The sequence below is a fragment of the Mandrillus leucophaeus genome, unplaced genomic scaffold (assembly GCF_000951045.1).
Source record: "Mandrillus leucophaeus isolate KB7577 unplaced genomic scaffold, Mleu.le_1.0 Scaffold128, whole genome shotgun sequence".
NCBI lineage: Eukaryota > Metazoa > Chordata > Mammalia > Primates > Cercopithecidae > Mandrillus > Mandrillus leucophaeus.
This window is the reverse complement of record NW_012101209.1, coordinates 1,876,248-1,900,040: the sequence shown is the minus strand read 5'-3', so window position 1 is coordinate 1,900,040 and position 23,793 is coordinate 1,876,248. Positions and strand designations below refer to the sequence as shown.

Sequence of the window (23,793 nt, the reverse complement as noted above, 5' to 3'; positions counted from 1 at the left end):
CACTCTCTGGGCAAGGTGTCTGGCAGGCTCCTGGCCAGCTAGAGGATGCCCCCACCTCTGCCTCCCATTGGAGTTCCTTGGTAGACTCAGGTCTCTATGGAGTGCAGAGCAGCACTGGAAGAATGGCCTCTTCTTCCCGAGTGGCACCACTTTCTAGACCCTGATGGCAGTTTTCAGGCCAGTTGCCTTGCCTGACCTCGCCTTTCAATGCAGGCATGTTGCCCTGTGGCCTCCCATGTCTTGGCAGCTTGCATTTGATGAGATAATTGTAATAAAAGTTTTAAAAAACAAAATGGAATATTGGTGCCATTTAGCTGTATTCCAGCAAGGGCAAGAAGCCTCAAGCAGGGTTCTTCCCCACCCACTGCAGAGAGGCATGTCAGGGCTCAGGGGGTCTCCTTGAGGGTGTTCCTAGGACTGGGGGAAATGCTGGCATAAATGTAATAATAGTTCCCCAAATTTACACAGAGAGTTGGGGCTTACAGTGGGCTTCTGTGTCCGTTGCTTCATTGCAGGTAGGTAGGCATTACAAGCATGGCGGAAGGGGAAACAGACCACAGACCAAGAAAGTACTGCTGCTGCCCCAGGACAGCATATATGTCCATGGCAGAAGTAGGCAAGAATTCCAGAAGGGGAAACGGAGACCAAGAATACTTTGTGATTCATCCAAGGGGAGATGGAAATTTGTGGCAGATTAGGTAGGCTTTCTATGGAAAGGGACACCGAGACCAAGAGCTTCATGACTTCCCTAGGCAGCATGCAGAGCTGGGACAAGGGGCTGGTGGCCCAAGTCCTCCTGGGCCTGTGTCCCCCTGTGCAGGGGGAGACATCAGCATTACTCTTTGCCATTTTCAGAGCACTTCCACAGACATTGTCTCATAGAATGTGCCCCAGAAGCCAAGGAAATAGGCCAGATGGGTCTTCATTATTCTTGTTTTGCAAAGAGGAAACAGGGCAGCAGAAATGAAGTGGCTCCCCTGAGATCACAGAGTGAAGATGAGGTTGATTGAAGATGATTGTTGATTCATTCATTCCATTCCTATTTCCAAAAAAAGATTGGAAGTTGCTTTTTAAAAGAAAATGATGTCTTCGGGGCTCTGCTGTGCCCCTGCATAGTCAGCTTGCCCTCTCTTGCCTGCGGACCTTTGCACGTGCTTCTGCTTTTGGAGCAACGTTCACTTTTCTGATTCCTTACCGTCCCTTAGGTTTCTGTTTGGACATCGCTTTCTCCAAAAACCCTTCCTTGATACTCCCTCCCCAAACTTGAAGTCTGTGTTGAAGGCCCTTCCTATGTGTTTCTGAAGGAGCCTGCATTTCTGTCATGGCAGAACCCCTTCTTCCAGCCTTTTCAAGTTGCTTATTGTTTTTTTCTTCCCTAAGTTACTTCCCCAGGAGGAGAGATCCATATCCACCTTGTTCACAAGTAACAGCCTTAGCTGGGAGCATCCTCTCGTCACAGAAATTTCACCAATAATTTTTTTTTTAAATGACTGATTGACCAAGTGAATTCATGGATGGAAACAAAGAGTATATTTTGAGGAAAAGATAATTTTATCAGAAGCTTGAGCTGCAGTAGTTACCATAGTAGAGCACCCTATTTGTCTCTGAGCTTTCCTGGCAGCCAAGGCAAAAACGTAAACATGATAAGTTTTATAATTTTCATTGTCTGTTCCAGGAGAGACAAGTTGGGATTTTTTTTTTTTTCTAATTTTATGTCCAAAATGTGATTACACATAAAGAACAGTGACTATTATAACAGGCAGTGTCTTCAGTCACAGTTCATGGTTTCCAAAGTGGGATAGGTGAGGCCTTCACACTGACTTGCAGTTGGGGATGGCGTTTCTCCAGGGAGCAGAAGTGACATGGCCCATCCCAGTAGGCTGTGGCCCACTGGGCTCACTGGACAGATGGGCAGGGCAGAGCCAGCTTTGTTCTAACAGCTAACACAGGTGCCAGGCCCTGTTTGAGGTACTTTATAAGGATTAACTCACGTAATTTTCACAACTTGATGAGGGTAGGTGCTGTGATTATTACCCTCTTTTTATAGATAAGAAGACTGAGGATAGAGGAGGCCAGGAATGTTTCCATGGTCACATAGCAAGAAGTGGCAGAGCGAGGATTTAAATTAGGCAGACAGGCCCCAGGACCCCAGCTCCAAACCAAAATTGGAGGAGGACTCACTTTGGATGCAAAAATCTAAGGGGGTGCCAAAAAACTCAGAAGTTAGCAAAACCTGTCTTTTTTAAAAATCAAAGTTAATCAGAAAAATCCACAATGAACAAAATATCAAAATGTTGACATTTTAAAATGTATATATAAACATTTAAGACATGCATCTACACGGCTGCCTCCTTCACCTCACCGGATCCTGACTCTGCTCCAAACCTGCTCTCTGCTGCTCTCAGCACAGCACAGTTCTTCTGAGTAAGGGATCTGGAATTAGAGGTCCGTGGAGTGCCAGTGTGCTGCTGACAAGCTATGCAGCCTCCAGCTGGTCACTCAGTTTCTGAGCCTCAGTTCCATATATGCTAGAGGGCAGTAATCATAGTACTGTCCCCTAGGCCTGTTAGAGTGTTCGGGGTGATAATGCCCATTAGACACTTGCATCATAACGGAGCTGGCCATGACTGTTGCTGTCTTGTGAGTTTCGAGGACTCTGAGGTCACTGATCCTCTCTGTGGTGGTCCCTGCATCACCCTCGCTCTGCTGTCGTTGTCATTCAGGCTGTTCCAATGCCCCATCCTTTAGGAGGTCAGCCTTCGGGCCACCCAGCAACCCCAGGGCTGGGTTGGAGGCAGCTGGCTCAGGGCAGGCTGCTCCCTGGGGTGTGGCTCCCACAGAGGTGTGGGGCTGGGAAGAGGGAGGTGCAAATGGGATGGAGCTCATTTTTCTCTCCCCCTCCCAGTTTGAAGTGGGCCCCTATGGCTGCATCCTGCTCACCCTGTCTGCCATCCTGTCCAGGTCCACGGAGCTGTGAGTATCTTTCTCCCTCAACTTCCTGGGGCTGGGCTGATCTGTCTTGTTCACTGCTGCCTCCCTGGAGCCCAGGATGGTGCTTGACACATGTTGGGGGCTCCATGAGTGTTGTGGAAAGGATGAATGAAGCAGTGGAGTAGGGGAAGGAGTAGGGGAAGGTCTGCTGGTGGAGGAGAGAAAGTAGTCACATTCTACATGTACACGTGTCCAGGACTACTATGTGTGTGGTGGACAACCTGAAAGACATGCCACCAGCCCTCAAGGAGCTTGCCTGGGACGGCAGTGTGTATACACTTGAGCACTCAGGGGGATGCCCCTGGCACTTGTGCAGGGGATGGACAATTGAGGCTGAGACCCAGGAGATGGCCGAGGGCCCTCAAGAGCTCAGGACAGGGAGACCTCGCTGTAGACCAAGGCAGCCCTGTAGCTGCGAGGACAAGACTGGCATCCTCGGTGGTGAGTGGGCAGTGGCTAGTAGGCCCTAGAGGCAGGGAGAGGTGGCAGGGTGGCTTGTCCTAATCTCCCCTGCCTGACCCCTGTTGGCAGGGTCTCTAGGATGAGTCTGTATCGGATGAAACATGGCCCCCCAGCCTGCCCCACAGCTGGAATTTACCCATGAAACTCATTTGCTAGGAGCTTTTTAGGCCTCTTTGTATTTGTCACCTGGGCATGTCACCAGGAAGTATAGCAGATTAAGAGCGCATGAATGGTTGTGGAAAGTACAATCGATTGCCCCATTCTCTTTCAAGCAGAGGACAGAACCCTGGAGGCCTGGAGTCCTGGGAGAGTGAATCTTACTTTGAGGGGTGCATGGTGGGAGGACTTGGGAACAGCTCTCAGCAGGTGGGCCCTGGGAAGTGGGGAGGCAGGGTGAGTAGCCTTGTGGTGCCCAGGGGCGGGAGGTTGCAGCAGGAGACACTTCTTTCCTGGCCTGGTTGGGTCTGGTCGGCGCCCTCCCTGTTTCCAGGGGCCTCTGCTGTGGATTCGGGGGAGGACAGTGGCGGCTCTGTGACCTCGTGTGCCAGGCTGCCTGCTGCTTGCTGCTTCTGACCTTATTAAATGCGTGTGAGCGCACAGCGCTTTCCAACTTCTAATCCTGCCATAATGATATGATTCATTCCTGGCGTGGACTCACGTGCGTGGAGACCATAAGCTGCACCACCTTCTCCCTAGGACTGGGTTTGCTCCTGGTTTGGCTCATTCCTGGGCTGACGGATTGGGTGGGAGTCTCCAGGTCTCCAGGTCTCCTTGAGGGGAAGCTGCACTCTCAGGAGGGCCAGGCTCAATGATGCCAGTCTCAGCGCCCCCATCCGTGTGGGGGCCCTCTGGCTCTGGGAGTCTAGGGCTCTGTGCTCAAGTGTGTCTGTTCTGGTGGTCACCGGGGCAGCCTGGGAGTGGGCACCTTGTTACCTGCATGCTCCTGCATGTAGCCCTGTCCCTCTGAAAGGGGCTTCAGGGTTCCATGCCCAGGCCAGTCTTCATGTTGTGCAGAGCTGGGGGACTAGGGCTGCTTCTTCCCCCTCCCTACCCTTTCCAGTCAAGCTGGGCACCTGTGGGGAATTAGTGTGGGGAAGGCTGCCCTGCTGGACCCACACAGCCTCATGCTTATGGGCCTGAGGTCACACCCCTGCCAACACGCATACACAAACACAAATATGAATACACACAGATACACAGATGCGCATACATGGCCACACACACAGACACACAAAAACTCACAAAGACATGGACACACACACAGACACATAGTCCAGCTGTTCTTCCAGGACATCTGAGGCCCTTCCCTGGGTCCTGCAGGCAGATGGTCAAGGCCCCTGGGGCAGTATGGACCTCTGTCTCCCAGAGGACCCAAGTAGAGCCCTGTTGTGGTGTTGGAGCCAGGCAGGCAGGCAGGCATGCCTTGGGCTGCGTCTTACCCTGTGGCCTCCCCTTCCCCTCTCCTAAGATGACAGTGTGTAGGCAGGTCTCATTGCCAGTGGTAAGGATAGCGTCTGTGAAGCTTCCCGTGTGCCAGGCCCTTTGCCTTAACATTTTGCACACAAACACATCGAGTCCACAGCAGCCCTGTTAGGTGGGCACCGCTGTGTGAGTGCTCTCACCATCCCTATTTTTCAGAGGAGGAAGCAAGGCTGAGGGAGGTGAGTAGGCTTCGAGATTATACAGCAAGTAAAACTGGTGGCCCTGGGCCCCACCCAGGCCATCTGGCCCCAGAGCTGGCTCTTTGGGTTTGCTGTTTGAAAACCTGAACTTTGGAAAAAGTTGGTTGGTTTTAGGCCTGACTCTCTACTCCTCTGAATAGAGCTGGAGTTTCTTCCTCTAAAGTGGGACTGAGAATTCCTGCCTCACAAGATGTAGCTGTGCTTAGCACAGCTCCTGGTGGGTACAAGCCGGGAATAATGGCCATGGCTGGTCTGACCCTATCCCAGGAGCTCAGATGCCTCTGTGTGCCTTCTTGTCTTTTCTTGCCTGCAGCCTTGGCTTGGGGCCCTGCGGGGGAGGCCGTGCTGCCATCTCCATAGGCACAGCCACAGGGATGTCCAGCAGTTCCCGACGGGGCTTCTGCAGTGACACACACCCTTGGCAGGCACGTCCAGAGCAACCGAGCGCTCCCTGTGCTGAGTGCCACTGGAGGGGTGAGGAGGGGCCGTGGGGCCACGCCCCGCCCAGGGTCGTGCAGTGCAGAGGTGTACTTGAGAAGACACCCAACTCTCTCTGATTGTTCAAGTTCAAGATAACTTTAGTTAAGCTTTTAGTTAAACTGAGGGCTTCAAGTGAGGATCAGGGCAGGCTTTGGGAGGCCTGTGCCGCCTGGGGGCTCCTGCAGATCAGTGTTCCCTCCTGACTACTGCATGCTTCCACCCGAGGGGTTGCAGGAGATGTGGGCATCTGAGTGGAGCTAACCCTTGCACCCCACCTGGGGCCCGGGGGAGACTCCTGAAGAGGAAAGACAGGAATGCCAGCAACTATGGGAATAGCCTGGGCAGTCATGGTGCTGCCCAGATCCCATGAGACAGCCACACTGAAATTATTTCAGATAATGTGCTAGCATTCCTGCATGTGGGAGTGTGCCTGTGAATAAGCCGTTCTATGGCCTTCCAGAGGGTAGTCCCCAGAACAGCCTGCTCCTCTCACGTGCCAGTCACACTGCACTCCAGCGGCGCTCCCTGCATCCCAGCACCTCCAGCCTTGGCTCTCTGAGGGATACCAGGCTCTGCTGAAGGTTTGCAGTGATTTGTAGGGCAATGATAACAGTTCTGGGACTGGAATCCCACCTCTGCCTGCTGCCTCTGGGGCTAGCAGCCAGCAAAGGCCTTTCTCTACAGACACTTGGACACTTGGGTACAAATGCCATCCACCTCAGGCACCATTAGGTTTGTCCAGGGAAGCCCAGTGGGGTGGCAAGTCACAGGAAGGCACTCACTTCTTGGCCACAATGTAGCACCAGGATACCTAGGTCCTCAGCGCAGCTCAGTCACCGACAACCATGTGACTGACCCAGCCTGTGCCTTAGGTTCTTTAACAGGAGGGGTTGGGCTGGTGCTTTTTAAACTATGTTTGTAATGAAAACAAAATCTGATTTTGTTTACCCAAATAAGCTTTATTCTCAAGCTCACTGTGTGAAGCAGATGCAGCAGAATGACTTCGATTAGAGCAGCAGAGGTGGGAGGGAGAGGCCCCTGCTGCCCCTCCCCAGCCTCCCAATCCAGTACCAACCCCTGCTGTCCAGCCATGGCCCCTGAGACCCCCCTTTGGAGAAACCCCAGCTCTGCATACACAGCTGAAAAACCTCAGGACCAGATGATCGCCAAGGGCCTTCCTGCTCTGGGGTTCAGATTCAGCTTTGCCAAAGAATCCTCTGATGCCATTTCAGGGCAATCTGTTACCACTTTGGGCAGTTGAAAACATGTCCTGATAGCAAAAAGAGACAGCTGAGTCTCCAGGACCAATTGTAGTTCAGCTTAAGAGAAGCAGAGTGGTGGGCTGGGAAAACCCAGCCAGTTCTTTACAAATGCAGCGTGTGTATGTGTACATTTGTGGTGGTGTGATAGTGTGTGTGTGGATGGGAGAGACTGGTGATGCTGTATGGCCAGGTGTGAGATGACATGGGTGTTGGTGGTTGTGTTTGAGATTGTGTGAAGGGTGACTTGATTATGTACATGTGCATGTGATTGTGATGTGTGATAGAGAGGGCATGGTGGTCCCTCCCTCCTGGTGAGGGTTCTCTGACTCATGCTTGGGCACTGGAGGCTTCTCTTCTTTGGCCCTTGCACCAAAGTCAGTGCCTCTTGTCTGTTGGCCATTCCTAACCCAGACCGGAGCCAGGGTGAGGACACCATGGGCAGATGTAAACCTAGCTGAGCGCTGCCGACCACTGCCTGCCTGGACACTTCATTGTCAGAGGCCTCAAGAACAGTCGAGAAACAGACCTTTGAGGTTGGTTTATCCCAGGCTGTGTGCAAAGCCTTGTGAAGGTTTTTTTCCCACTTGGTTTCAAGCTGTTTATTTTCTTTTCTAAGATCTCGAATTACCTATGATAAATCTCATGCAGGATTTCATGCTCACAGAGCTTTGCTGCTTTTCAAACCGCATGGCTAGAACTTTCCCCAGGGAGCTCTTGCAAGCCCCAGGGATGCTCAGGGTCCTGGGGTCAGGGCCAGCTCTGAACCAGACCTGGGCAGCACTGAGCACGGGCTGCTCCGGTGCCTCAGTGGAGCACAGGCCTAGCCAGGTCATTGAGGCCTTGAGAAGATCCAGTGGGGGTGAAAACCTTTTCATGCAGTAGATTCTTGGCCTTCATTACAGCAGCAACTTCAGCTTCTCAAAGGCAGTCTTGAAAGTCCGGAAGAGGTGGTAGCTTGTCATTTGCTGAAAGTTTTCGAACAGCACAAGCTAGGTGCTGAGGGTGAAGGATGACACTGGGCAGGACCCACACTATGTCTCTCTGTGGCTCTTCGTAACTCTCCTCAAGAGATTAAAAGCAATGGCAGCAACAAAATAGTTTATTCCTTTGTGCAAACAGTCCTGAAACAAAAGCCAACTGTGAGTATTGGTTGGAAAGACAGTGACAGAAGCTCAATTCCCAGCCAGTGTAAGCAGCAACAAAGCTACTAACTGATTCCTATCAGAAGCCCAGGCTTTAAGAGGGGCTGGATCCAGGAACCCAGACATTGTCTTTGGGAGTTGGTGTCTGTTCTTTTGTCTCTTCACTTTTGGCTCCTCTGTCCCAGCTGTATTCTCAGGAAGGTCCTCCTGCACGGTGGGCTCAGGGGAGTCCTTCTCCAGCAGCTCCTCAGCCTGCTGGGTGCTGGGTGCCATTCCTGGTGTGATTGCCGTGGCCAGGCCTGGGCTGCACCATCACAGGCGTATGGACATGGGGTATCCCCAAAAGGCAGTCACCGCCCAGAGAAGGCCGCCACATCCGCTAGCAAAAGGATAGGGCAGAGTCAGGAAACAAGTATCTGAGAACAGGAGAGCTGATGTGGGTTTAGGGTGGGCTGGGCCTTCATGGAGGCCCCCAGGCTCCTCTCAGTAATGGAGAAAAGAGATCACCAAGCTTTCTGTTCCAGCAAGTGTGGGCAGTGCTCACCCCGTCGGAGACCCTCTAGGGGGAATCACAGGGTGGGTGGTTTGTGGGGTGAGATGTGAACAGGGGCTGTTCCCCTTGAGAATCACAGGTTCTTGGAGGTTCAGATGTGCTGTTCCGAATGGGAGGGGTCCATGGGATGCTCGTCAGCTTACCTGGGACTCTGCTGAGCCTCTGCCAGCCCAGAATAATGAGGTGTGAACAGAGCCACCCAGACCAGGAGCCTGACCACTGGGCCTCCATCTCTGCACAGACACCTCGGCTTTGTGGCTCACTTGCCCTCTCTCACCTGAGTCTTCCCCCAGGTCACATGTGAGGCAGGGTGGGATGGGTAAGTGTCCTTCCTACCCAGCGTACTAAGATGGTTTGAAGCTTAGCTGGGAAACAGGAGGAGAGGAACTTCCTCAATAAACTCCAGCCCAACTTTAACACTGATTCAGATTAGGGCAGAGGCCCCACTAATGAAGATTTTCAGCAATGTCTCAAGAGACCAAGGTGACAATGGAAGGTGGACCCACGGGGGCATGGATGCCAGTGTCATGGAAATAGTGGGCCCGCCACTGAGACTGTACTTCCTTCCACTGACTTTGTCTCTCTCCCTGGTCCCATCCCTGGGAGCCACCTGCTCCTCTGTCCCCAGGCCCCTTTACAGGGAGCCAAATTCTGTCCTGTAGATCTCTGCCTTGCTTCCTCTGGAGACCCTGTGCAGACCCCTGACCCTGTGGAAGACTGAATCTGGAGGCTTAGCCTCATCGGGAGCTGGAGGTGGAGGAGAGAGGGAAAGGGCCCTTGCTGTCATCCTGGGCCTTTGTGGTCTTGTGGTAACCCAAGGGATGGGCCCACAGGCTGGAACCCTTATCTCATTTACAGGTGTGGGAACTTTGAGAAGTAAAGGATCAGTTAATGGCACAGCTGGCAGCATCACCCGAGGCTCCAGGCTCTCAGTCTAAGACCCTGTGCCTGCATCATCTTCCCTGGACTGTGGGAGGCAGGTAACAGGAGCTGCTCAGCTGTGCCTGCTGACTTAGAAAGAGAGGTGGCAAATGAGGCCCTAAATAGGCCCATACCAGCTGGGTGCTTGACTACCTGCTTCCCTCTCCCAGTGCAGCTGGCCTGGGCTGGGCTAAAGCAAGCCAGCTGTGCCTGGGCCAGACCCCTAGGCTGCTGAGATGGCAAGTCACAGCCACTGAGCTGTGAGGATAGTCATTCTGCCATGGACACCAAGCCTGAGAGCTGGGTGGGAGGGGCCCACCTGGCACAGCTGAGAATGGGGGCCACACCCATGCCACTGAAGAGCTGGGAGGTCTCCTGACCCTTGGTCCTATGTGCATCTCCTGCCCCTGCCCACTCACCCAGGGACCTTACCTACGTGTTCACGAAGGGCCAGGTGTGCAGAGAAAGAGGACAGGCCTCAGAAGGAGGGAGAGGTAATTAACCTGCTGGAAGGGTCTCCTGTGCCAGACCTGCCTCAACTGTGTGGGTAGGGTGCTCACTTCCACCTGCCTCTTCCAGCTCCTGGAAGCTCTTCCACCAGGGCCTTTGTCACATGCAGTGTCACCTGGGGTAGGTGTGGGTAGGCTTGTGTCATTTAGGGGCACAGTTGCTGTGCACCTGCAGGGTCTGGAGCCCAGTTCTAGCCCTCAAAGTCCTTGCCGCCTGGAGAGGCAAGACAAGTGAATGAAAAGCAGTTGGTGGGTATCCTTAGGAAGGGGAGGAGAGATTGGGCATTTCTGTCCCTGGGGTGAGTGAGATTACAGAGGAGGTGACATTTAACAGGGCTCTGAGGGATAAATGGGAAGGGTTTTGGCAGGCAGCAAGAACAAAGTAGGCAAAGGCCACTGGTAGGGGTTTGCAGGGATCAGTTGCAGAGGGTCTGGCTGTGGGGGAAGGAGCTGGACGTGGTGGGTGGCAGAAGGCAGCTTGGGAAGGGCTTTGGCCAGCTGCTGATGAGCCTGGGCCCCTGCTTTCCCTTCTTCCTCCTTGCAGGTCCCTCTTTCTCTGTCCTGCAGAGCCTTCCACCAACTCTCCCCTGGCCTCCTGGGCTCCCATCCTAGCCCTCTCCTCTTACTGCTTCGAGAATGGAAACAACTTTCACCCTCTAGCCTGTGGGGCGCTCTGCAGTTTGCAAGACCTGGTATGGTCTAGTCCCTTATTGCAACAGCCCTTTGAGGTAATTATTGTTATCCCTGTCAGGGGATGACACACCGGAGACTCAGAAATGGAAAGCGATTTACCAAAGGTCACGCAGTGCAGGTGGCAGAAGGGGCCTGACACCCATTTGCTCTGACTCATCGCCTACTCCCTCTTGGCCATCCTGGGAAAACAGTTGATATCCGCTCTATCCAAATCCTCTTCAGATATTCACAGCTCCATTTCAACTGCTTGGAGGTCTCGGTTTATTCTGGGTTCTTGGCTGTGATATGAGTGGTTGAGATGGCAGGAATCGTGACCTCTTGGTCATTGTTTTTTGTTTTGTTTTGTTTTTTGTTATTATGGTTGTTATAGTAGGAAAAAGGAAGTGACATTTACTGAATGCCAAATGCCTTATATAGTTCATCTCATTCAGTTCTCACAGCAGTCTTTAATAGAAGGAGGGGTCATCGTACCTGTATTGCAAATAGGGAGACTGAGGCTCAGAGAAGGAAATAACTGATAAGCGGCAGTAATTGGATTTGACCAGGGCCCTCTGACTTTAGAGCCCAAGTTCTCTTGGTTGTACCACAGCTGCCCTTACACTATTGATGTTGTCCTTAAAAGTCAATATAAACCCCACGAAAGGGCTGTTATCTCTGGAGGTCACTGCTGGCGGGTGGGGAAAGTGTGGTCAAGGGTCAGTTTCTGGGAAGGGCAAGCAGGAGCTGGCCTGGTGGGACAGGGTTCCTCCAGGGCCTGGTGTCCTAGTGGTCAGGTGGAGGGGGGATGGCTGGTTGGGTCTCCCCAGGGTAAGTACTGCCTACTTCAGGCTTGATGTTTTCAATAGAGTCATGGACCAGGCACACTTGTGCACATCCTAGGAGGCCCCTAGAGGTTTCTTGCTCCAGTCCTCTGGTTTTCTAAGTGAAGACACAAACTGAGAGAGGTCAGGACATGCCTGACGTCACTCACCAGTCAGGGGCCAAGTGGACGCTGGTGTTAGGTGAATGGCTGTGCCTGTAGGCTGGGACCTGGTCTCTAGGCCACTTGGACTTATTTTCCTTCTTATTCAGAAACTTTTATACCACATGCCCAGATTCACACAGCGAGGCTTTTAGATGAAGGGGCGAGCTGTGCCTGAGCCACCAATGGTGGAGGCTAGGGGCAGGGCTTTGGGACTCCAGGGCTTGCTTCGAGCTGGCTGGCCTGGCTGATCATCCCATATTTCTGGCCACAGCAGACACTGTGATGTTGGTACTAGGGACAGAGTCCTAGTCCTGCCTACTCTGTGTGACCACAAAACCACAAGTCCTTTTTACTGACTGGACCTCAGTTTCCCCATCAGTAAAACAAAGATGGTGGTCTTACTCTCCTGGCTTTACAAGGCTTTTGAGAGAAAGGTGCATTCGAAGGTGCCTGAGACTGTGCAGATTCAAGGCCCATGCACTGTGCAGCCTGCTCAGTGGCAGAGCCTCTTCGCCTTCTGGGATGTATGGACAGAGGGCAAGTGGAGAAGGGAAGCAGAGGGCCCTGAGTCTGGGCTGACGTCTGTCACTAACTCAGGGCCAGTTCTCTACTCTCTCTGGGCATACATCTTACCTTCTGCAAAATTCCAAGCCTTGCAAACTCTCGCAGCCCTGATATCCCCTTTGTTCTGTTTCTTGATACAACATAGCATCTCAGGGACCTCCAGATGGTGGACAGAGTTGGGAGGTTTGGACCTTGCTGACATCCTGGGCAAAGCTCTCTGTTCCTCCTCCTCTGTCTTTGGGTGATACAGACATCCCCAGAGGCTGGATCATCACCCCAGACCCTGGGTTCAGGGTTCTGACCCTTCGCTCCCAGAATGCTGTGGAGGTTGGTGTTAGGGCAGCCAGAGCCAAGCCTATTCTGTGAGTTTCCACCCCCTGGTCCAGCCCACTCCTCCTTTGTGCTTGTTGGACTGAAATCCCAGCAAGCTCTGCTCCCTGGAGGGGCCCCCAGTGTAGGACAGCTTCCATTTTGTCTGGTCCTGGCCCCTCCTGGCTCCTGTCATCCAGCTTGGTGCCTGGTTCCTCAGGCTGTGCAGAACTCTGTGAGGGCCCAGGGCTATCCAGCCCTCAGGAGTACATGAAGGAGACAGCTACCCATTAGACTGGATGGTTAAGTCAGTCCTGGGTAAGGGACAGTCACAGCTGTGGCTCAGATGGCCCCTGCTCCTAGGATGCTGCGTGTCCTTGGAGATCCAGGGGCTGATAGAGGAGAAGGATGGGACAAGCCTCCACACTGCCTTCAGCCCATATGAGTCATGTAGTGAGCTTCTGCCTGTAATATTTCATTTGAAGAAAGGGCTCTGAATCTAAAAAGATGTTGGAGGCCACTTGTGTTGGTTTCTAGGGCTGCCATAATGACAGACATTCATGTCTCACAGCCCTGGAGGCAAGAAGTCCAAGATCAAGATGCCAGAGGGTTGGTACCTTGTCAGGCCTCTCTCCCGGGCTTGCAGGTGGCCACTTTCTCACTGGGTCCACACAGCTCCTTCCCTGTGTGCTTCTTACAGGGCTCTGTTCAACAGAGTTTTCATCTCCCAGAGGGATTTACCTTGGGGTGGCTAAAAGGAACCGTGTCCTAATGGCAGGCTTCCTAGCATGACGGCAAGCCGGGAAGGAGGATGGAGACTTGGGAGGGTTGTCTGCCTCACGTGCGGCAGACCTCTGCTTACCGGGATGCTGAATTGTTCCGGTGCCTAGCAGTGCTCAGCCCATTTCTTTCAGTTTGGGGAATGTCTTCAGCAAAGGAGGTGTTCACCTTGCACCTTTGGAAGGACCCCATCCTGAGGGTGGAACCACAGTGGTAGACGGTACCTTCGTCTTTCGCTTGTGTGTGTGCATCTTTGGTGTCCCTCTGTGTGTCCAGATTTCCTCTTCTTCCAAGTCACATTGGATTAGGGCCCACCCTAATGGCCTCATTTTAACTTAGTCACCCCTTAAAAGGCTCTATTTCCAAACACACATTCTGAGGTGCTGGAGGTTAGGACTTCAACATATAAATTGTAAGGCGACACAGTTCATCCCATTACACCTCTCATCTTCTCCAGGCCCCTCGTGCTGCAGGAGGGGAGACCGAGGCCACACAGCAGGCTGGGACTAGCCATGTGGATTACCTTCTCTCAGGGCAGTGCTGAGGCTGTTGTTCCTCTGCTCAAGGACTCCTCACACTCAGCTCTCCAGAGAATTCCCCTAGAGGGAGGTCTGGGCATCTAGATTTGCCAGAGTTGTAAATCTCTTAAACCATAAGCTACTCCTTGGCGTCTCTCTCTCTCGAATGCCCTGATGTGAAATGCAGATGTTCCTCCCTTTTAAGATTCCAGCGCACTGCTGAATTTCCCATCGTGTTTGCACCTAAGGATGCAATTACCATTTCCTCCCATTGTCCTTTCTGCTTGTCCCCCTGCTCCCAGCTGACGCAGGCTCTCGAGCCCGCTGGGTGAACACGAGGCTATGAGCTTATAAAGATAGGACTGCTTCTGAAAGCTCCGGGTGGCATGGGGCCAGTGATGCTTATCGCCCCCCCTCCAGGACCCTTTTGAGGTTATTTTCTTCTCTTCAGAAGATGCTTGTATATGCTGCGGAGAGCATTTCCATCAATTCTTCTGCCTGAGCTGGTGCCAGCTGAATGCTACGCTCTGCTGTGAGTCACTCCCAGCTGGCTCCTTCCCAGGCCTGCTGGGCTATCTGTGGTGGGTGAGCCTCAACCACCCTTCCCCAAAGACCCCCAAGCCTTAGTGGTTCTCTGCAAGCTCCTGCAAGGGTAACCCCAGCTCATCTTCTCATGTGGATTATAAACCTTCCGTGTTTGGCCATGGTTATTAAAAACCACAAGCAAGCGTTTTCCCCAAGTATTGTGAAGCTTGAGTTTCTAAACTTGTTTTGGAAGCAGACAGAGACTCAGGCGTGTATTTTAGGCTTGTAGGCTTATGGCAGAGCTTAGATTTAAAGCATAAATTGAGACCAAGTTTCTCTTCTCTTCCACTGAAAGGAAAAATAAATGTTCTGATTGCTAAGCCCTTCCTACCCCTGGGTCGCCTCTCTAAATCTTGCACCTGGCCTCTCTCTTTGGGGTGTGTTTGAAGGAAGGGGACCAAGCCCTGGACACAGTGCTGGGTGGCTGTGTGTGCCCCCCAGGGTCGTTTGTGCCTCCCAGAGTCAAGTGTACCTCTCAGGGTCGTGTGTGCCCCCCAGGGCCATGTGTGCCCCCCAGGGTTGTGTGTACCCCCCTGGGTCATGTGTACCCCCAAGGGCTGTGTGTGACCCCCAGGTTCAAGTGTGACTCCCAGGGTTGTGTGTGCCCCCCAGGGCTGTGTGTGCCCCCCCAGGGTCATGTGCAGAAGTGAGGGGGACAGGCCTGGGACCCAGGCTCCCTGGCCTCACCTTGCCCCCCAGAGCCAGCTTCTCTGCACTTCTTCCCACATCTATAAAATAGAGACAGGAATTCCCTCTTCACTTGGGGCTGGGGGTTGCAGTTGCCACCTGCTGAGCACAGTGAGTAGATAGCAGCTCCTTCCCTGTGTGCTCCTTACAGGGCTCCGTTCAACAGTTTTCATCTCCCAGAGGGATTTACCTTGGGGTGGCTAAAAGGAACCATGTCCTAATGGCAGGCTTCCTAGCATGACAGCAAGCCGGGAAGGAGGATGGAGACTTGGGAGGGTTTTCTGCCTCACGTGTGGCAGACCTCTGCTTACGGGGATGCTGAATTGTTCCGGTGCCTAGCAGTGCTCAGCCCATTTCTTTCAGTTTGGGGAATGTCTTCAGCAAAGGAGGTGTTCACCTTGCACCTTTGGAAGGACCCCATTCAGAGGGTGGAACCACAGTGGTACCATGGGTTGAAGGCACAGGCCTCAGAGCCGGGCACCCTTGAGCAAGACATCCCTTCTCTGAGGCTTGGTTTTCTCGAAGGGTTTTAGGGAATAACATGTGTACAGTGCCTGGTGCAGGAGCAGGTGGTAGTGACTGTTACTGTATAATTCAAGGAAACATTAGAGTGCATTCCTCCCATTTTACAGGCTGGCAGACTGAGGCTCAGAGGTGGAACAGCGTTCCTCAGTCTTCACTGTTGGTAGTGACAGTTGAGATGTGAATTCAGGACACTGGATTCCAAACCCAGGGTCCTCTCTTCTGTGTCACGCTTCAGTTGCTGTTCTCTGGTGTAGGCAGAGCTCTGGTGAGACTGGAGTGGAGGCCATTGTCCAGAGAACGCAGTGAGCTCTACTTTAGGAGGCCTGGGCTCTAGCTCCATCCGTTCTGGGTGGGAGCCTCCTCCATGGAGGGCACAGAACAGAGCACTCAGGTTCCCACCAAATCTGGAATTCTGGGTCTTAGCCTGGAACCCAAGGGGAGCGCCTGGTCACCTAGTGAGGTTTGCAACCTGGGTCAGGCAGAGCTGTGCTAACAATGCTTCTTCTTGTGTTTTCCAGCATCCGCCAGGACTTTGATGTCCCCACCAGCCACCTGATTGGAGCACATGGCTACTGTACACAGGTCAGGAGCGCTGTGGGGCCCAGGTGGTCCTTCCCCCTCCTCTGTCTCTCCGAGAGGGAGGTGTCCTTCTCCCTCCTCTTGCCCAAGAAAAAGGCAAGTCTTTCTTGCCTCTGCCAACACTCTCCACGCGGCTTTCACATGCCTACCTCTGCTGGGTTTCACTGTCATGTCACGGAGACCTAGAAAGAGAGTTCAGTTTCCTGTCTGTTTCTGGACAGCTTTCTGTGCACTGATCTATGTGCCCAGAGCTGCAGAGGATGCAAAAGAGGCTGAACTCAGACCAAAGTGCTACACAGCCCAGAGCCCAGGACGCGGGGAGTAATGTCTCAGGCATGGGCCGGGGGACCCTGGGTCCAGTTGGGGAGATGATGGCTCTGGCCCCTTCTATGTTTGCACAAGGTGTTGTCTTTATAGCCACCCTTCCCTCTGCATCGTTACAAAGGGGCCCTCAGTGGACCTCACAGGGGCAGAGAAGACCCTGAGAGCAGTTGCTTGTCATCGATCCTCTCAGTCACTCGGGTGACACCAGGGAAGGGACCTTTTCAAGATGTTACCTAGTGAACATCAAAACTGGGAGCTCAGCTCTACACTTGGCTTCTATCCATGCCTTTCTCCCCATGATGAGGCCTCCCAGAGTGGCCACATAGGCCACAGTGAAATCTGGCTCTTAGCACATGGGGGGCCACAATGCATAGCATGGATGGGCTGGATAGAGCTGCACATCTTCTGGGTCCAACTGAGGACTCAGTTGTCCTGGGGGTCCTGGCTCACTTACGTCCAGCTCTGGAAACCTACCTGGGCACCATACAAGGCAAGCTTGGGGCCCGTGGTTTGTCCAGGGCACCCACAGAGGGACTGGGGGGTTGGCTGCTGCCCACCACCCTAGAGGAAGGCCTCATGGGAAGTGGCTACTCTTCTGGCTGCCCGGGGTAGCCCCACTTTCACTCCAGAGACCTGCCTGCCCCATGGGAGCTTCCCCTTTTCTGGGGCAGAGAAGGATGCTGCCCAGGTGTGGGCAGTCAAGCAGGGTGCAGAGGAGCCCAGATCAGAGTCTGGGGCTGGGTCCCAAGCCCTGTTCTCTGTTTCACTCACAATATGAGCTGGGGCAGTCTTTTTCCCCTCCTGCGTGTCAGCTTCCTCATTTGTACAAGAGGCATTTGGACTGGACCAGGGCTTCTTACACTTTGAATGAATCCCATAGGGGTCTTGTTGAAGAGCAGGCTCAGATTCAGTGGGTCTGGGCTGAGGCCTGAGATTCTCAGTTTCTGTCAGGTTCCCCGGGGAGGGTGATTCTGCTGGTTCACAGACCACACTGAGTAGGAAGGGACTGCTGAGCTTTGCCATTGTGTGACTTTTGAGTCTAGGAGCAGGGAGAGGCCCGATGCCCCTTCTCCACCATCTCAAGAAGACTTCCTGCTATGAGGAAGGTTTTAGACCCAGATCAGGGAGCAGGGCCTTTTATTCCTCTTGAAAAACCAGATGGGAAAACTCGAACTTGCCTGAAAAATGCTGTGCCTTTCTCAGCAGCTGCTGCCCCTGAGGTGCAGTATTTTACAGCAGACATTTCCTCCAAATTCTTGTGTCTCATTTCCTCTACAAGGACACAATAAGTCCCCTTTAGTATCTCCCTCCAATGGAGGTCCCTCTGCGGCCATCAGAGGAGGCCTCTTTTACTATCACTGGGGCAGGGGTGTTGGTGTTAACTGAGGGATTTATTAACCCCTGATGTCATTTTCACAATTCAGGGGAAAACGCCTCTATAAACTCTGTCCTCCAGAGTTTACACTGGTCAAGGGCCGTTCTGGCCATTCCTACGTGTTCCACCATGGGAGTGATGCCTGCCTTCTTGCCTCACAGGCAGTGCCAGCTGTGGCAAAAGGTGGATGAGACAGAGAGACCTGCCTGCCCTAGTGCTGGGGCTGGGCTTGCTCAAATTCCTTCTCAGCAGGCCCTTAGAGGCCACCCTTCGTCTTGAATCTGTGCCCAGGCAGATAGTACCATGAGAGTAACAGGGTTGGGGGAAGAGGGAAGTCACCTGGGACAGAGAGAGCCAAAGCTCAGCTCTGGCACTAATGGGCTGTGTGGCTTGGGTAACCCGCCTGTGAGCCCCATTTTCTCCACTCCTAACAGGAGGTTGGACCCCTGGTTACCCTGTATAAGGAAAGGACCTTCCAGCCATGTTGGTACCAAAATGTGGCAGGCATGGGTTACAGGTGACTGCTGGAGGAATGTTGCTCCACATGTCACTGTCTCCAAGTTCCAAGGTTGGCATGCTTGTTGGTTTACCAGGTGTGTGGCCTGAGTCACAGGGCCACCAAATGCCTCATACCACACAGTAAGATGATGGCAGAGGCAGAGCTAGAACTCAGACTTGGGCTTCCTACTCCCACCTCTCTGCTTCTGTTCTGCTGCCTACTGAAGTACCTTCCTCGGCTTTCCCTGCCCTGTTAAAACCCCACCGTCACTGATGAAGTTCAAACAAGGCCTGGAGTTTAGTTATTGGTACTGCACTGTGGTCAGTTTCCTGGTTGAGATAATGTACTCTGGTTATGTAAGATGTTATCATTGGGGGAAGCTGGGTGAAGGGTACACAGGAACTCTCTGTGCTATTTTTACAACTTCTTTTGAATCTAAAATTATTTCAAAATAAAAAGGTTTCTTTAAAAAATAACATCGTTTAAGACTCACCCAAATGTCACTTCTCCTTAAAGTTGCCCTGACTCTGTCATGTGGCCTTGTATTCATCTGGCTCCAGAGTACTCCATGCACACATTTTTACAGCCCCAGCCACATCCTGCATTGTGAGTCAACGTGCAGGCATGCACCTGACTCCCCAGTCTAGACGCAAAGTGCATGTCAAGAGCCATGTCTCACTGTCTCACCAGTGCCCCCAGTAGCCTACAGCATAGGACAGGGTCCTGTGAATGGCTGGTACTCAATGAGTGCTTGTGGAATAAAGGTGGATGGGTGCCTGGAGTTACCTTGATGAGAAAAGTTGGTGCCTTTCCCACAGGGCTTGTGGAAAAATTGAAGTCACAGCTCTGCTCTCAGTCTCTCTTCCTCCTTGCTTTCCTTCCTTCTCCAACCTTTTTCTCTTTCCCCCGTCTCCTCTCCACCCTTTCAGTAACTGATTCAGACTTGATGAGCCTTTCCCCTTTCTCTCATCTGCAGGAACTTGTCAATCTGCTCCTGACTGGGAAAGCTGTGTCCAACGTTTTCAACGATGTGGTTGAGCTGGATTCTGGGGACGGGAACATCACACTTCTCAGAGGCATTGCTGCACGCAGCGATATTGGCTTCTTATCTCTCTTTGAACATTACAACGTGTGCCAGGTACCCAGATGCTCACGTTCACCACAAGTAGGGGAGCCTGGCTCCCTGGAGCAATGAGAAGGAGGGAAGCGGGGAAGGAAAGCTGGACTCCACTTCTCAGAGCTGGCTGAAATTCAGGTCCAGTTGGAATCACAGAGGGCTTGGGAAGAAGTACAGCTTCTCTGCTGTGGCTACAGGCCTGTAATTCAGACCCAAAGCCAGCTGACACCGTGTTCTGGGGAAGATTGTTTGAAAAGGACTTTGAGGGATTTCTACTGTGATTGTGGGTCACAGTGGCTGCAGCTGGTGTCTGTATGGTAGGGGAGCCTTCCCAAGGGACAGGAACTTGAGGTCTTAGGCCTTGTGTTAGTTTCCTATGGCTGCCTAACAAAGTACCACAGACTCGGTGGCTTGAAACAACAGAAACTTACTGTCTCACAGTTCTGGAGGCTGGAAGTCTAAGATCAAGGTGTCAGAAAGGCCATGCTCCCTCTGAAACCCATAAGGAGAATCCTTCCTTGTCTCTTCTAGCTCTTGGTGTTTTCTGGCAATCCTTGGCGTTCCTTGACCGTATGGTGATGCTTCTATAGATGTATCACTCCGGTCTCTGCCTCCATCCATCATCATAGGGCCACCTTCTCCCTGTGTGTCTTTTCTTATATAGACCTCAGTCATATTGGATTAATTGGATTAAAGGCCCACCCTACTCCCACATGGCCTCGTCTTAACTAATTATGCCTGCAACAACCCTGTGTCCAAATACAGTCATATTCTGAGGTACTGGGGGCTAGGATTCAGCATATCTTTTCGGAGGCACAGTTCAACCCATAGTAGGCCTCACACATCCTGTTTGCTGGCGTGTGGTCCCTCTGCATCCTGTGTCACTGCAGCCAAGGGCTCAGAAAGGGCTGGGCCGCCAGGTAAAGCTGGACAGAGCATGGGTGACTGTACCTCTGGGGAATGTGGCCAGGGACTGAGGGAGCTGGGCAGAGGAGCACTGGACCCTGCCTTCTTCTTCTAGCTGCCATGGAAACTTTCTCTGAGCATTGCTTTCCATGGCTTCAGAGAGTCCATTGCTCTGTGGTCGATTAAATGGGAAGGGTTGTCCTGAGGGGCAGCAGAAGCGCTTTTCACAGTGACCACGCCCTGCAAAGATTCTTGGAGGGTCTGAATGAGGCCTCATTCACCACATATCCTCAGAACCAGGACACAGAGATTGACTCAGCGGGGCCATGCAGATGGTGCCAGGCGATTCTACCCTGGATTTTCAGGGTGGAAAAAGACTAGGGTTTTAAGCCAGGGCTCAGTTTTACCCACCCTTCCCATATGTGGGGGTGTGCTGTGTCTTGCTAATGAACCATGTGGTGCAGCCCCCTCCCCAGATCCCCTCTCTGGGTGATACCCCCAGCATGCCAAAAGCAGACTTCTGGGTCCCAAAGACTTGGGGTAAGAAAGAATGAGAGTGGCTACTTCCTGGCTGTGCTGGAGTCAGGAGGGAGCCCAGGAATGTGGCTGGTAAGAAGCACCAGGGCTCTCGAGCACCAGACCCTGGGTGTGCTCTGAAAGTATTCAGCTCAAAATTCCACGGGCCAAGAGAGGTAACCTTGGCCAGGTTCATGGAATTCCCAGGCTCACCAGGAGCTCTGGTTTCATTCTTGGGTGGAGGGCGTTGGTCAGAAAGTAAACTATTTTGCTGTGGTCTGTGCAGGGTACTTGATGGGAAAACCAGTTGGAGTTATCCTTCCCTTGGAATAAAAGGACTGTTGAAGAAATTCAGGCCCTACAGCCATCTCCCCTCCTCGTGGGCTTCTGGGATCCACATAGACCCTCTGCTGTTCTGTGCTCAGTTGAGGACTGGGAGTTTTGTTTCCCTGCAGTAGGTGGATGCTTCCTTCCTCTGCCTTGCAACTGCAAGCTCACTAAGGAAGGAGCCCTGGCCTCCTTTCCTCCTCCATGAGCTCACTGAGGGCTGGGCCTCAACCCTGCCTTCCACTGAAGGCTCAGGGCCCGGCAGCTCAGACAAAGCCCTTCCCTCTTCTTCTTCTTCTTCTTTTTTTTTGAGGCAAGGTCTCACTCTGTCACTCATGCTGGAGTGATCTCACCCCATTGCAACCTCTGCCTCCTGGGTTCAAGCAATTCTTCTGCCTCAGCCTCCTGAGTAGCTGGGATTACAGGGGCATGCTAATTTTTTTTTTTTTTACAGTAGAGATGGGGTTTCACCATATTGGCAAGGCTGGTCTTGAACTCCTGACCTCAAGGGATCCACCCACCTCAACCTTACAAAGTGCTAGGATTACAGGCGTGAGCCACTGCGCCCAGCCCCTTCCTTTTTCTTTAACACCACCTTCCATCCCTTCTGTCCCCAAGTCCCTTGGACCCTACACAATTAGCCACATTGGACGTAGAAGGAGTCCAAGGTGGTCCAGCACCCAAGCCCAGACCTGGACTCAGAGCCAGGGCCCCTGCTCTGGCCTGGCCTGGCCCTCTCCTCAGGCAGCACAGATACAGCCACAGGGAAGACTGGCATTTGGAACAACCTGGGCCATGACATCCACAGCGTTCACTCACTAGAAGGTGAAGCCCCTCGCTGGCAGCCTGGGGTTCTGGGGCCCTCACTGAGTATGTAGGAGGAGGAGGTCCTACCTAAAAGTGAGCTGCCCAGATGACTCCTACTCAGGTTGTGCCTGGGGAAACAGATGAAACTCTGTACCAGAGAAACTCACCCTTGCCATAAGTAACTGGCCCGGCCTGGCTGTGTCCTATGGGACCTCCATGGGCTATCTGTGACCCCACCAGGCTGATCTTGCCCATCTGACTTCCAGCTCGCTGCCTCAGTCCCACAGCTGGCCCAGGACAAGGCTCACCGGCGAGGGGTGGACTGCATTCTAGGCTGCAGTTAGAGGTCAGGTCCCTCCAGGCTTGTGGTCATGGTGGTGATGGGGGACTGACAGTCCAGGAGGGATGGGGTGGGACAGGGAGTTTAGCCTCAGCACTTCTTTCAAGACCTGTAAGGCATGTTCACTGCCGTCTTCATGAAGAGGCCCACAAAGGAAAACAGCCTGACAGGCAGAGTTGTGAAAGCTCCCTCTTCCTCCCATCCTCCCCAGCTCAGAGATGGCCACCATCCACCCATTTACTTAACCAGGAGCATGTCCTCTCCATCAGGAGGACATGTGCCTCCCGCTGAAGTTGTTTCTCAAGCCCATCCACTTTCATGGGTCAGAGCCACCGGCATCGCTGATTTTGACACCTGTGACAGCCCAGCCAAATTCAGCTCCTGTCCCTATCGCTTTCCCCCTATCTAATCCTGTCCCTTCACTGAAGCCAGTGTGATCTTTAAAAATACACGCACGATCATATCATTCCTTTTCTCTGGACCCTCAGTGGTTTTCCAGCCCTCTGAGACTGTTGTGAGCTGAACTATGTCTCCCCGAAATTCCTGTGTTGAAACTCTGACCCCCAGTACCTCAGAATGTATTAATAACTGTATTTGGCCTTTAAGGAAATGATTAAGGTAAAATGAGGCCACTAGGGTGGGTCCCAATCCAGTGTGGCTGGTATCCTCCTAAGCAGAGGAGGTTAGGACACAGGTCACACAGCAGGAAGGCCTTCTGAAGGCATGGAGAAGGCAACCACCTACAAGCTCGGGGGCAAGGCCTTCAGAAACAACCCTGGTGACAACTCGGACCTCCAGCCTCCAGAACTGTGAGATAATAAATGTCTGCTGTCTGAGCTGCCCAGTCCGTGGTATTTGTTATGGCAGCCCAAGCAGGCTAATGCAGAAACTAAAATCCAAAACTTCCCACCACCCCCAACACCCTGCCAGACTTGCACCTGCCTTCCTCTCCCACCTCAGCCTGCGCTACTCTCTCCTGCAGGCTGGGGCTTCTCTCGGGCTCTCTCCCACCTCCCGGCCTTTGTACACACTGCACCCTCCACCTGCCCAGCGTTTCCCTCTCATTGTTTTGACTTAAACGTTACTTCCTAAAAGGTAGCCTTTCCTGCCCTCATAACCCCATCTAAGTAGGGGGCCCTTCTCATTGTCCCCTCCCTACCTTGTCAATCACCATCAGGGTATCTTTATTCTTTCCTTCATAGGGCCTCTTCTGTATTTTAAGCATCACATTTCATCGCCTTTAAGATGCAAACTTGACCACATTCGAGCACTTCTGAAATTTTGATGCATTATTACAGTTGATGGTGTGTCAGACTTTGACACACCTGCTTTTTCTTTCTTACTTAGTGATACAAAAAATAAATGGCGGGCCGGGC

General features: G+C 52.7%; 1 protein-coding gene across 1 annotated transcript in view; it reads left to right on the top strand.

Annotated features, from left to right (window-relative positions):
• The window catches only part of FAM188B (family with sequence similarity 188, member B), a 139,312-nt gene that overhangs the window by 102,571 nt on the left and 12,948 nt on the right, over window positions 1-23,793 (top strand). The window contains exons 13-15 of the mRNA XM_011972200.1: window positions 2,906-2,973; window positions 16,146-16,209; window positions 19,381-19,542. Of these exons, the coding sequence (XP_011827590.1) occupies window positions 2,906-2,973; window positions 16,146-16,209; window positions 19,381-19,542 (294 nt within the window). The remainder of the gene's footprint in view (window positions 1-2,905; window positions 2,974-16,145; window positions 16,210-19,380; window positions 19,543-23,793) is intronic.